The 14,162-nt window shown below is 39.5% G+C and overlaps 1 protein-coding gene across 1 annotated transcript; it reads left to right on the top strand.

Moving 5' to 3' along the window:
• Positions 1 to 11,957: 11,957 nt before the first annotated feature.
• On the top strand, positions 11,958 to 13,783 carry LOC142382815 (nuclear factor 7, brain-like). The gene has a single exon (XM_075468937.1). It carries the CDS (start codon positions 12,032 to 12,034, stop codon positions 13,262 to 13,264), a length of 1,233 nt encoding a protein of 410 aa, XP_075325052.1. The 5' UTR covers positions 11,958 to 12,031; the 3' UTR covers positions 13,265 to 13,783.
• Positions 13,784 to 14,162: the final 379 nt, after the last annotated feature.

The raw sequence follows: 14,162 nt of genomic DNA, 5'->3' as shown, positions 1-14,162 counted from the left end.
CAAAACCATATTGTTGCTTCATTGTTCGCTGCTAGTGGTCTCGCGACGTTCCGTCGAAGCTGCGAGCTGCTCGCCCTTCAGAGACCGCAACGAACTCCGCCGAGAGGTCTGTATCCTTGTTTTTTCCTCGGCTGATGAAGTGTACTGCCGGTTGTTACAAGCGCCGGTCTGGGCAGCGTGCTCGCTCCTTCTCCCGGTGCTGTGCAGCCGCACGTAAGTAACAGTTTGTGAAGTTATAGTTACGTTGTTGGTGAAGGCTATGTGTTTGCTAGCCCTCTTCCGGCATCTGTAACCTGCCTATGTTAAAGCGGCCAACTCGGTTGTGCCGTTTTTTTCTCAACTTCTTTTGTTTGCTGTTATTGTTCTGCCCCTCTCCTGGTGAAGGCGGCGTGTGCGCACCCCGCTCCCAGCACAGGTGGCCTATTGTGGTTGTCGGTGAAGAAACCGTTTGCGGCTCCCTCTCCCGGCATCCACCTATAGATAAGTGAATAAATAAACGATAGCCCCTCTCCTGGTGACGGCGGCGTGTGCGCCCCCTGCTCCCAGCACAGGTGGCCTATTGTTGATTGTCGGTGAAGGCACTGTTTGCGGCTCCCTCTCCCAGCATTCATCTATAGATAAGTAAAAAAAAGAAAAGAAAACATAACTAGCCCTTTTCCTGGGGCCTATAGTTGGTTGTCGGTGAAGGCAGCGTTTGCTGCCCCCCTCTCCCAGCATCCATCTATGGATAGATAAATAAATACATATATTTCAAATATATTGTGTGTGTGTGTATATATATATATATATATATATATATATATATATATATATATATATATACATATATATATATATATATATATATGTACATATATATATATATATACATATATATATACATATATATATACATATATATATATATATATAGAGAGAGAGAGAGAGAGAGAGAGTTGGTGGTCCCGACATGGATAACAACCACTCCTGTTCGGCCTGTATGGCTCCTCTACAGCTTGAGGATGGCCATGATCTGTGTCCCTCGTGCCTTGGCCTCGGACATCTTAGGCAGGGTCTTTCAGACGAGTCCTGCATGAACTGTGGTATCTTGCCTCATGCTGTCAGAGCTGCTAGGCTGGCTGAGGTAGAGCGCCTGTTGGGCCCTCCCTTGTCTCCCGGGTTGACCCCTGACCAGCGGCTGGCCCCGGTTCGGTCTAATCTTGTTCTACATGTCCCCAGCTGCCTTTGTTGTGATTTTCAAGTTATTTCACTGCATCTTTTTCTAATAATCTGATGCTGAAATCATACCCAATGCATGATGTATATGGCCAGATTAAAAAATTAATAAAAAATTAAATTCTAGTTGTTTTCTGCAAACTCCACCAGATTATTGTTCTACATGTCCCCAGCTACCTTTGTGGTGATTTTCAACTTATTTCACTGCATCATGCCGGCTGCCTCTTTATTTGGACTTTCCCTTCTGCAACAATTAGCGCTACGTGCTTGTAAAGCTCATTTTGCATAAAAAGGTTTATAAAAGGGTGTTATTTCAGTTATTTTTTTTCATTGAGAGCCCAGGAGTGACAGGCCCTGTAATGATATGATGTTTAGCCACTAGATGTCAGTATAACTCGTGGTCACATGGTGGAGTAAAAATGTATATAAGTGAAGAAGACTTGATTGTAAACAGGTGTCACACGGCAGAATAAAATGGGATTTAGGCCCAATCCCAATTCACCCCTTGGCCCTACCCCTTACTCCTTCCCCTCCGTTTTGCGCGTTCACGTGTAGGGGTAGGGGTGTCCCAAAGCCCTTCCAAAGCCCTTCCCCTTAGCCCTTCCCCTACGTTGTAGCCCTTGAAACGGAGGGCTTCGGCCAGGCAGACTCCGTTTGAAGGGGTATGATATATTTCCCAGAGTACAACGCGACTACCGGGAGATCGCGAGTCTTTTTAAAAATGGCAGAAGCAAGAGCACCACACAAATGTAAGTTCTTCTATTTTTTTGCCATAATTTAACAGTTTTAATCGTTTTAGGTTGTGATAACTGGTGTATTGTGTGAGTTTAACATGGTGGCAATGTGTAGTTGTTTTCTGATATAAACGCACATGGGAAAAGTCGCTATTTACATGGAGTAATCGGTCAATGCATGTGAAGGTGCTGCGAAAGAGTTGTCGTTTTTTAAATTGTAACACGAGTATTTACAAGCAATGTAGTTGGTTAACCATAGAGAAGTTCCTTTTGAGTGACGTGTGCGTCATTTCGCTACATATTATCACAAGTATTCATATGACTGATTCACAGGGACTCAAGCACAAACAAAGAGCCTGATCAGGTTTAGCGCCGAAAACGAAGATCGGTTTCTAAAGTCATCCCCATCCCCAAAAAGAAGTAGGAAGTCCAATCCCATAATGGATTACCTGATACAGGAGAGCCTGAAGGAGCAGAAGCGCCACGAGCAGAAAACGGAGCGCTTTTTAGCTCGGTTTGAGCGCATGATAGACAAACTTTAAGGTGAGTTTATGCGCCATGCACCTATTGTACACACAGCCACCACTACCGCATTCTGAAACACCTTTTTTTAAATTTTTTACAATCAATCAATCAATCAATCAATTTTATTTATAAAGCACATTTTAAATAAACGCAAAGGTTACCAAAGTGCTGTACATTAAAATAAACACAATAAAAACATCATAAAACAAAACTGTGCACATAAAAGAAACAACCTAGACGGTGGTAAAAGCCAAAGAAAAGAGGTGAGTTTTAAGACGACTTTTAAAACAGGACAAGGAAGGGGCCTGCCTAATGTGCAGCGGCAGCTCATTCCAGAGCCTAGGGGCAGCAACAGAAAATGCTCGGTCCCCCCTGAGCTTCCGCCTTGTTTTAGGAACCCTCAGGAGCAGCTGATCAGCTGACCTGAGGGATCGACTGGGTGCGTAGGGCTGCAGAAGCTCAGAGAGGTACACTGGTGCAAGGCCATTCATGGTTTTAAAAGCAAATAAAAGAATTTTAAAATGACATGTAACTTTGGCACACTGAAAGACTCCATGATTCGGGATCAGATGGTGTTCGGCGTGGAAGACAAGCGGATCCGAGAAAGGCTGTTGAGGGAAGCAGAGCTTACCTTGGAAGGAGCTATAAAGATTTGCCAAGCCAGTGAACTCTCCCGGATGCACCTGAGGACTTTCTACAAAGCAGATGACAACCCAGCCAGCGTTCTGGTAGAGGAAAACATCGCAGAGGGCAACGACCTGTGCAACGCATGGATGATAAGATGTTCGCCTGTAAGAGATGTGGTTCTCGACATAATCTGAAACAATGTCCTGCGTATGGCAAGCAATGTTCTCAGTGTGGAGGAAAAAAACATTTTGCCAAGCAGTGCTTTTCGAGAAGAAAAGGAAGGTCTGTTAATTTGGTTGAAGATACTGATCTGAGTGACACATTTTTTGTTGGTGTGGTGAACTGTGAAAATGAACCACAAGAAACAGTTCATGTTATCCGAGAAGATAAATGGATAGCACCATTGCAAATTAATGGCACTATTATTCCCATGAAATTGGACACTGGTGCTAAAGCAAACCTGATCAGTATGTCTGATATTAAAACAATGAAAGTCAAGCCAAAAATGGAGAACAAAGTAGTCACGCTCAGAGATTATAATGGACAAAGAATTAGATGTTTGGGAACGTGTCGACTGAAAGTGACCGTCAAGGGACAAATACATCATCTATTATTCTCTGTTGTTAGTGATGGTCTGGATTCTCTGTTAGGTGACAAAGCCTGTGAAGATTTGCAGTTGGTGAAAAGAGTGAATCGCATTAATATGACTGAGTACACCAAATGACTCTGTTGACTCTATAGTGCCAAACAATGCAGATGTGTTTAAAGGATTTGGTGTGTTACCATTTACATATAATATCCAGTTGAAAGAAAATGCAAAACCAGTAATACATCCAGCTCGAAGAATTCCCGCACCATTAAGAGATGAAGTAAAGAAAGAGCTTGAACGCATGACTATGTTGGGGGTGATTAAAAAAAATTGAAGAACCAACAGATTGGGTCAGCTCGATGGTGTGTGTGAAGAAAAAGAATAGAGAACTGAGATTGTGCATGGATACAAAGGATTTGAATGAAAACATTAAGCGTGAGCATTACCAGATACCTAAACGAGAAGAAATTACTGGTGAAATGACGGGTGCCAAATATTTCACAAAATTGGATGCTTCGCAAGGTTTTTGGCAGCTGAAACTTGATGAAAGTAGCAGCAAGTATTGTACTTTCAATACTCCTTTTGGCAGATACTGTTTTTTGAGACTACCATTTGGCATAATCTCAGCGTCTGAAATCTTTCACAGAGCAATGGAACAGATTATTGAAGGACTTCGAGTGTATGTTGATGACATTGTAATCTGGGGTTCCACTTGTCAAGAGCACAATGAAAGGCTTGTCAGAGTGTTAGATCGAATAAGAAGTCATGGACTAAAACTCAAGAAAAGTAAGTGCCTTTTTGGAGTTGAAGAAATTGTGTTTTTAGGAGATAAGTTATCGGCACAAGGCATTCAACCAAGTCAGGAAAAAATAAATGCCATACTTAACATGTCAAAACCCAAAGATAAAACTGGAGTGCAGCGTATCATGGGAATGATAAACTTTGTTGGTAAATTTATTCCCAATCTCGCAGCTAGAACGTCCAGTATTAGACAGCTTCTGCGTAAAGAAAATTATCTTCAGTGGACTGATGATGATGATGATGATGATGATGATAGTAATTTATTTTAGACAAAACATTTCACCGGTCAGTGCAAAGCAAACACAAAGTACATAATAAATTATAAATAAATTTCTTGAAGACACATCACATCGGTGATTATGAGTCTGAAAAGGAGTATGATGAAGTTTAACTTATATAATCATACCCCTTTTCCAGTAGTAATTTATCACATTATTTTCAGTTTCCAATATCCTTTCTGACAACATGAAATAATAATTATAGTTATATTTCCTCAGAGAGATGAAAGTACTACATACACACACATATACATATGTACACATACATATATACATATTCACATATACATACACCTATACACACATATACATACATACACCCATATACACACCTATCTGCTTATATACAAAAATAATACACAACTATTTACAGACCTATATACATTTACCCACACATGCACAGACCTGCACACACTTGCTGAAATCATACATAGAGTTTTAATTCCCAGCCAGGATCACCCCCCTTGTTCTTCCTTATACCTTTGAATAATATCCATTTTGAGGCCTTTCTTAAAATATCTCATGCTTGGACTTTGCTTCAGCTCTTTAGAGAGTTTATTCCAGATATTCACACCAACACCAGAGATGCACATTCTTTTCGTTGTTGTTCAAGCCTTCAAAGTTCTGAAGTTGAGGTTTTCTCTATAGTCATATCCCCCCACTCTATCAGAAAATAATTTTTGAATATTTTCTGGCAATGTTTTGTTTGTGACTTTATTCATAATCTGTGCAGTTTGAAACTCTACCAAATCAGTGAGTTTCAGTAAATAAGAATGGATGAATAGATTGTGGGTATGACAATAAAAATCAGCCTTGTGAACTAAACGAATGGCTCTTTTCTGTAATGTGCATAATGGTTGAAGTGACGTTCTGTAAGTGTTGCCCCAAACTTCCACACAGTAACTTAGATATGGTAAGATAAGTGAACAGTACAGAATATATAGGGCAGAGGAGTTTAGATATTTTCTAGCATTAGAAAGAACTGCAATACTTCTTACAATTTTAGATTGGACATATTTTATATGAGGTTTCCAACATTTTGAATCAATACTCCCAAAAACCGGATTTCAGTCACTCTCTCCACAGTCATATTATCAATTTTTATTTGTAAATCACTCTTCTCTTTACACTTACCGAATAACATAAACTTGGATTTATCTAAATTTAGCGACAATTTGTTAATATTAAACCACTCTTTCAGTTTACATAACTCTAGATTCATTTCAAGCAACAGCTGTCGTACATTTTCACCCGTACCAAAGATGTTTGTGTCATCAGCAAATAATACAAAGTTAAGTCTCTTGGAGACCTTACATATATCATTTATATACAAAATAAACCATTTTGGCCCCAATACTGAGCCCTGGGGAACACCACAAACAATGTCCAAGCATGAGGATTGGAAATCACCCAACTGCACAAATTGTTGCCTATTGCTGAGATAACTTTTCATCCAATGCAACACTACTCCTCTTAGACCATAACCCTCACGTTTTCTGAGGAGTATGTCATGATCAATTGTATCAAATGCTTTTTTAAAAATCAATAAATACCCCAACAGCATGTTTCTTTTTATCTAATGCACTGGTCACTTCTTCTATTAAATGCAGAACTGCCATCGCTGTGGATCTTTGTGGCCTAAATCCATACTCAGTAGATGATGTTTACTAATAAATCTTTCTAATCTAACAACAAATATTTTTTCCACAATTTTGGAAAATTGTGGAAGTAATGAAACAGGCCTGTAATTTGTGAAATCATGTCTATTCCCAGATTTATGTAGTGGGATGACTTTCTCAATTTTCATTTTTTGTGGAAATATTCCTGTTCGAATTGACAGGTTACAGATATATGTTAGCGGTTGAATAATTTCCACAATCACCTTCTTAATTATTATCATGTCGATGCCATCATAGTCAGTTCACCTTTTATTTTCACATATATTTACTATATCTATGATCTCATTTTCCTCCACTGCTGTGAGAAACATGGAATCTGGATTTCTAACTAATACATCATTTAGTATTTCATGTCCTGTGGGCTGCGGGATTTTCTCAGCCAATTTAGGGCCCACACTTACAAAGTATTTATTAAAATTATGAACTATCTCTTCCATGTTATTTAAATGTTTATCTCCATTGTTTGTAAAGTGTTGTGGATAACTAACATGTTTGGAGTTTTTTCTAATAACACTGTTTAAAATATTCCAGATACCTTTAATATTATTTTTATTTCTATCCAACTGTTTACTATAATAATCTTGTTTTGCTATTCTTAAGACAGCAGTTAATTTGTTCTTATATTTCTTGTATCTATTTTCTGCCCCAGTTGATCTATGCCTTATGAAGTCTCTATATAACTTCTTTTTTTTACAGGCATTTTGCAATCCCTTTGTGATCCATGGAGTTTCAGAATATTTATTTGCAGAAATAAACTCTACATTCGGACAATTTTTCTCATATAATGATTTAAAAATATTCAGAAAATTATTATATGCTTTATCCATGTCATTTTCTTTTAATACTAACTCCCAGTTTTGTTTAGATAATTCATCTTTAAATGCATTTATAGATTTTTCCGTCCTTAATCTTTTAATAATTGGATTATTTTTAGTCTTAACTTTCATGTGGCAGATATCACAAACAACAAAAACAGGTAAATGATCACTGATGTCATGAACTAACAATCCACTTATTGTGTTGTCTATTAAATTTGTAAATATGTTATCTATTAATGTAGCTCTATTGGCTGTGATTCTGCTAGGTCTCGTAATTTGAGGGAAAAGGCTCAGACTACATGTAGTATTAATAAACTCTTCAGTCAATTTGTGATTGTTGACATTCAGCAGATCAATATTAAAGTCCCCACAAATAAAGTAGTTCTTTGAAGTTATAGCTGTATATGTTTTCTCAAACCATTCTGTGAAGAGGTTCATGTTAGAACCAGGAGCCCTATATATACAGCTAACAATTACATTTTTATTTTTTTCCATATATATTTCAACTGTTAAACACTCAAAATGATCTTTAACCACGTTAGTCATGTTTTCAATTAGCTTATATCTAAAGCTGCTGTCCACATATACAGCTACTCCTCCACCAATCTTTCCTTCTCTATTAATATAACTAAATTCATAATCATCTAATTCAAAATCGGCTCCCTTGTTAGAAGTAAGCCAGGTTTCAGAGATAGTGATGACACTAAAAGGTTGTTTAAATTGGCTTAGACAGTCCTTGATGTGGTTAAAGTTCGCATATAAGCGTCTGCTGTTGAAATGTATTATGGAGAACTTATTGTCTGCATTAACTGTTATATTATATTGTTGAGTCGAGTAGTAGCAACAGTCATTCCCAATGTTATAGAAAAAGTTGTTTTATGGGTCCAAATCCTTTTCCTTGTCTTGGCTCTTATATTCAGTGTAGTCAAAAGTTTTCAGTTCCAGGTAATCAGTGTTAGTTAGAGGTGTTAATGTTGTGTCCATAGATGGTGAGGACAACGTGTTGTTTAACTGTGACATGGTGATTGAGTTTCATGTGCAATCACCTGAGATCCCATTTAAAACATTCAGTTGTACTTATCCAGTTCAGCGATGTCCCGAACAACCAGAACCTTTGCCTCCTCTGGAGTTCCATTAAGTTTGACAAAAACCTTACAATTTGTTGTCCATGTTGATTGGATCTTTCCTTGTTTTCTCAGAAACTGAGCCTTTCTGGCGATATCAGCATTCTTCTTGGTCAAGTGCTCATTAATAAATACGTCAGATCCTTTCAGCAATCTGCTTTGTTTTAACAGAGCAAACTTGTATTTCCTCTTTGTGAATCTCATGATGATGGCATGTTTATCTTCTTCTCCTCTTCTCGGAAGCGGGTGGCATGCTTCCACAGTGTCACAGTCCAGCTCTATCCCCTTGTTCCGGAGGAAAGAAGCGACCTGTTTCTCTGTGGAGTCAAGCACTCCAACCGATGGTTCACCAACAGTACTAGGTGCAGCCACTGCGCTGGCATACGAACAGGGCTTAACTCTAAGTCCAGTGATGATCACATCATTTATCTTACTGTATTGTTCCAAATAGGCCACTCGGTTCTCCAATGCAGCGATCCGTTTATCCTTTTCCTCATTAAGAAGTCTCAACGACTTCACTTCTTTCACTAAGTCCACAATGCTGTTTTGATGCAGCCGTATAGCTGTCACTTCCTCCGAGAGAAAATCCAGGGATTTCTTAATGTCATCAAGATCCTCTGAAGCTTGAGTCTTTCTGGGTCCCATTCTCTTTCAATTTCACTTTTTATTTTATTTATTTAGTCTCCAATGCAAATTCCCAGCCACTACTTACGAGTTAGCTTCCAGACTTCCACTGCTTACCGGCTTACAGTTAGCTTACAGTTAGCTTCCACCGCTTACCGGCTAGCTTCGGTTAGCTTCGGTTAGCCGTTAGCCCAACCGCCACCTTTCTTTTGTCGACACGGATGGTGTCCACGAACTTTCTGCGTTGTGTGGAACTCCACCGTAGATTAAGATCAGATTCTCAAAAAACACTTACTCCCACACACACATGGTGATGTATATGCATCAGTTTGGAAAGCTCAATCCGGATGGACACTCACACTCCAGTCCAGTTGCAACCAGTGTGCTGAACTGATGAACATGATCGTGAATGGGAAAGCCTAAAAAATGTACTGACAACTGCACCTGTGTTGACCTTTTATGATCCAGCAAAGAGTATTAAGGTGTCGACAGATGCTTCCAAGGATGGGCTAAGAGCTGTGTTACTGCAAGCTGAGGGTGAGTTGTGGAAACCAGTTGCTTATGCATCCAGATCGATGACAGAAACAGAGTGTCGCTATGCACAAATTGAAAAGGAATGCCTAGGATTAGTTTTTGGACTGGAGAGGTTTCACAGTTATGTTTATGGCTTCCCATCATTCACTGTAGAAACGGATCATCGACCACTTGTGGTAATTGTTAGAAAGAATTTGAATGATATGTCTCCAAGAATTCAACGTATGATGATGAAGCTTCAGAGATATGATTTCAAACTGATATATACACCAGGAAAACTTCTTATTATGGCTGATGCACTGTCACGAGCACCTCTTGAGGATAAAATGAGTACTACCGCAGAAGATGTGGAAAGTTATGTAAACATGGTGTGTGCAGCTCTACCTGTATCTAATGCAAAGTTCAGACAGATAGTAGCAGAGACAGCAGCAGATGCAGAGTTACAGCGTGTGATCGATCACATGGAGAATGGATGGCCAGAAGGATCTAGTTCATTGTTCTACCACATCAGAAGTGAGTTGAGCCATGTGGATGGACTTTTGTTAAAACAGAACAGAATCGTTATTCCACAAAATTTACGGCAAAATATTCTGCGTAGAATACATGAAGGTCATCTGGGTATTGAGAAATGCAAAAGAAGGGCCAGGGAAACTGTCTTTTGGCCAGGAATAAACAGAGACATTGAAAGAGTAATAAGATCGTGTGAAACGTGTCAAAAACACAGAAGCAAGCAAACTAAGGAGCCTATGATTATTATGGACATGCCAGTGGCATCATGGCATAAAGTGGGGATGGACTTGTTTCATCTTCAAGGCAAAGATTACTTAGTTGTCATTGACTATTACTCTAACTTTCCTGAGATGGCATTGTTGTCAAGTACATCATCAAATTGTGTGATTGCACATGTTAAATCCATTTTTGCCAGGCATGGTGTTCCATATGTGGTTGTAAGTGATAATGGACCATGTTTCAGTAGCAAGGAGTAGAAGAAGTTTGTAGATCATTATGGATTTGAACACATTACATCAAGCCCCCTGTATCCCCAGTCAAATGGCAAGGCTGAAAAAGGAGTTCATATTCTTAAACAACTACTGAAGAAAGCAGTTGATAGTGGTTCAGATCCTTATCTTGCTTTGCTTATTTATCGAGCGTCACCTCTGGAATGTGGATTATCGCCAGGAGAATTGTTGATGAATAGAAAACTGAGAACTACATTACCATGTTACATTAAAGTGAGAAAGATTCCAAAACTACATTGAAAGCTAAGATCTTTAAAAGCTAAACAAAAACATGTGTATGACAAAACAACCAAGCAGCTTCCGCTTCTCAACAGAAATGACACTGTCAGAATTGAAGATTCTGGTAGATGGATGACTAAAGCTAATGTTCTTAAAGAAGTTGCACCTCGATCTTTTACAGTAAGAACTGAGGAAGGAAAAATAATCAGACGTAATAGGCGCAGTTTGCTTAAAATACAAGGAACTGTTAAAGAACCAGATGTGATTAAAGAAAGTGATGGAGGAGATGATATAGTTGGAGTAGACAACGAATCAGGTTCAACATATGAATCCATTTCGCCATCTTCTTCAAATACCAGCACAGAGCTTTCTAGTGAACCTGTCTTAAGAAGATCAACAAGACAGATCAAGAAACCTCAAAGACTGAACTTGACTTTTTTAGGAAGATTAATAAGGGAGAAAAATATGTGTATATGTTTGGGATGTTGTGATTTTCTATTGTTGTGATTTAAAGGTAAATGAGTATGACATGTATTTATTGTAAATGTATATTGTGATATTTTAAAGAAAGGAGGATGTAATGATATGATGTTTGGCCACTAAATGGCAGTATAACTCGTGGTCACATGGTGGAGTAAAAATGTATATAAGTGAAGAAGACTTGATTGTAAACAGGTGTCACACGGCAGAATAAAATTTGATTTAAACAACATGCTGGACTTCGCTTCATGGTCTTAATACGGAACACAACAATATGAAGTCAGCAGCACATTCACACTGATATGATGGCAGAACATGTTTCCTGTTACAGCTCATGAAGAAAAAATGTTGCTCAACGAGTTGAAGGTGAGCTTTGAAACAACAAAGACACTTTGTCTGACTGTTAACACGTCACTGAGAGATAAAAGAGGACAAAGGTCATTTTCAAGATTGTTAAACGGAGCTGAGACACCATTACAGGGTGTGAGATCTCTGCTGAAAAACACGTTTTTGGAGGAATTTTACCGGACAGGTTGGAGAATTTGGTGAGTCCTCTGACTAAAAATACTTCAGAAGAAAGTTGCTGAGAAAATCTCTCTTGTTGAAAGTTTTTTGAGCTGCCACGTGTGTTCAGAGACTTTCAGAGATCCTGTGTCTCTGAGCTGCAGCCACAGCTTCTGTTCAAGCTGCCTGCAGAAATTCTGGGAACAAGCTGGAAACAGAAACTGTCCCATTTGTAAAAGAAAATCCTCAAAGGATCCTCCAATGGTTAACTTTTCCCTGAAAGAACTGGCTGACTCATTTGCTAAGAGGCAAAGTAGCACTTCAGCTGAGATGGAGAATAAAACAAAACCGAGTGAGGAGGTGGTGTGTGAGAAACACTCTGAAGTTCCTTTTTGGTTCTGTGAAGACGAGCAGAGAGCTGTGTGTCCTGTCTGTGAGTTTTCTCTCCACCAGAGTCACAAAGTGGTTCCTGTAGAACAAGCAGTCGGTGACCTGAAGGAGCAGCTGAAATCTGACTTAAAGTCTCTGCAGGACAAGAGGAACAAATACAAACAAGTGGAGGAAACATACGATGATGTGATTCAACACTCCAAGAAGCAGCTGTTGTCCACAGAGAGGCAGATCAGAGCAGAGTTCAACAAGCTCCACCAGTTCCTGAAAGAGGAAGAGGAGTCCAGACTGGCAGCTCTGAGGGAGGAAGAGGAGCAGAAGAGGAAGACTGTCAGCAGAGAGATGAAGAGGATTCAGGAGCAGATCTCCTCTCTGTCAGACAGTATCTGTGCTGTTGAAGAAGAGCTGCAGAAAGACAACGTGCCATTCCTCAGCAGCTATAAACCCACTCAGAGCAGAGCCAGAGCCCAGTGCTCACTGTCAGATCCACAGCTGCTCTCAGGAGCGCTGACAGATGTGGCCAAACACCTGGGCAACCTGTCCTTCAGAGTGTGGGAGAAGATGAAGGAGAAGGTCCACTTCAGTCCTGTCATTCTGGATCCAAACACTGCAAGCCGCTGGCTCTATCTGTCTGATGATCTGACCAGTGTGAGACGTGGAGACACAGAGCAGCAGCTTCCTGACAATCCAGAGAGAAACACTAAGTATGCTCTTGTTTTTGGCTCTGAGGGCTTCAGCTCAGGGAAACACAGCTGGGAGGTGGAGGTGGGAGATCATCCTGACTGGTTTGTTGGTTTGGTTAAAGAGTCAGTTGACAGAAAGGGAGAGGTGATTGCTTCACCAAAATATGGAATCTGGTGTTTATGGCATGGTGATGGAAAATACACTAATGGTTTTGGTAAGACTGTCACAGTGAAGAAGAGTCTCCAGAGGATCAGAGTCCAGCTGGACTATGACAGGGGGGAGGTGTCCTTCTACAACTCTGAAGACGAGACTCACATCTACACTCACAGAGACACTTTCACTGAGAAACTCTTCCCATATTTCAGCATTGGAGAAGCTGGTGATGCCAAAACCTCTGAAATCAAAATGATTAAAGAATAAGATCTGAGAGAAGTCATTATTTGAACGATCATGATCAGGATCTGTTAAAAGTTTGGTTCAGTCCAATAAAAGAACATCAGTTTGTATAATATACAGAATGTTTCCTTAAAGCAGCGACAAAAGATGTTAAATCATAAATGTAGTTCTTACATCTTTTTATAAACAGTGAAACATCACGTTTGAGCAGAGAAGTAGAAAAAGGCTTTTATGTTAAATCCACCTCCATCCATCCTCTGATATCAATTCTTTGAACTTTAAAACACGCTTTACTTCCTCACGAAGCTGTTATTCACTTATCGGGTGTCAGTGAAGATTACTGTTGAACTGGGAATACTGTATTCTATACATTCAGTTCATTTAGCAAACAGCCAACAACATAAAGAGCATTCCTGTGTTTAGCAGACTCTGAAAATCATCTGCAGAACTTTCTGGATAATGTGAGACGGTTTATGTTTCTGCTCTGAGTTCATTGCGACTAAGAACTTGTCCGAATGTGTTGAACAGAGCAACAATTGGACTCTTTCTGATGAGTTGTGGCTCATTTAAGTCATTCAAATATCAGAAACTATTGAGAAGAGCAGCTAAAAACAGCAAAGGCTCACATTAGAGGAAACATCTGGAGTTTTTGCTGTAAAAATGATTTGAATGCTTCATTGTTCTCTCCTCAGTCTCGCAGTTAAACATCTAAATTGTGGACGTCTGTTTCAGTGGCTGCACGGCAACATTTATCTTTCCCACTTCTGAGCTGCTGTTTGTTCCAGCGGCTTCATTTAAACTTTGTTTTCTTACCTGATGAACTTGTGTTTTCACTGATATCTTTGTTCGTTTGTGCCAATAAAGAAAAAGAAAAGATCAAATCCGTGCTTCAGTTTGCTTTGTGTGAACGCAGAGAGACACA

The sequence above is a fragment of the Odontesthes bonariensis genome, chromosome 6 (genome assembly GCF_027942865.1).
Source record: "Odontesthes bonariensis isolate fOdoBon6 chromosome 6, fOdoBon6.hap1, whole genome shotgun sequence".
Taxonomy (NCBI): Eukaryota; Metazoa; Chordata; class Actinopteri; order Atheriniformes; family Atherinopsidae; genus Odontesthes; species Odontesthes bonariensis.
The sequence above is the reverse complement of the archived record's forward strand: the minus strand, read 5'-3'. Positions and strand labels throughout refer to the sequence as shown.

Excerpts from the sequence above, each read along its gene's own strand:
- LOC142382815 (XM_075468937.1), top strand. The coding sequence starts at position 12,032 with ATGGTTAACTTTTCCCTGAAAGAACTGGCTGACTCATTTGCTAAGAGG.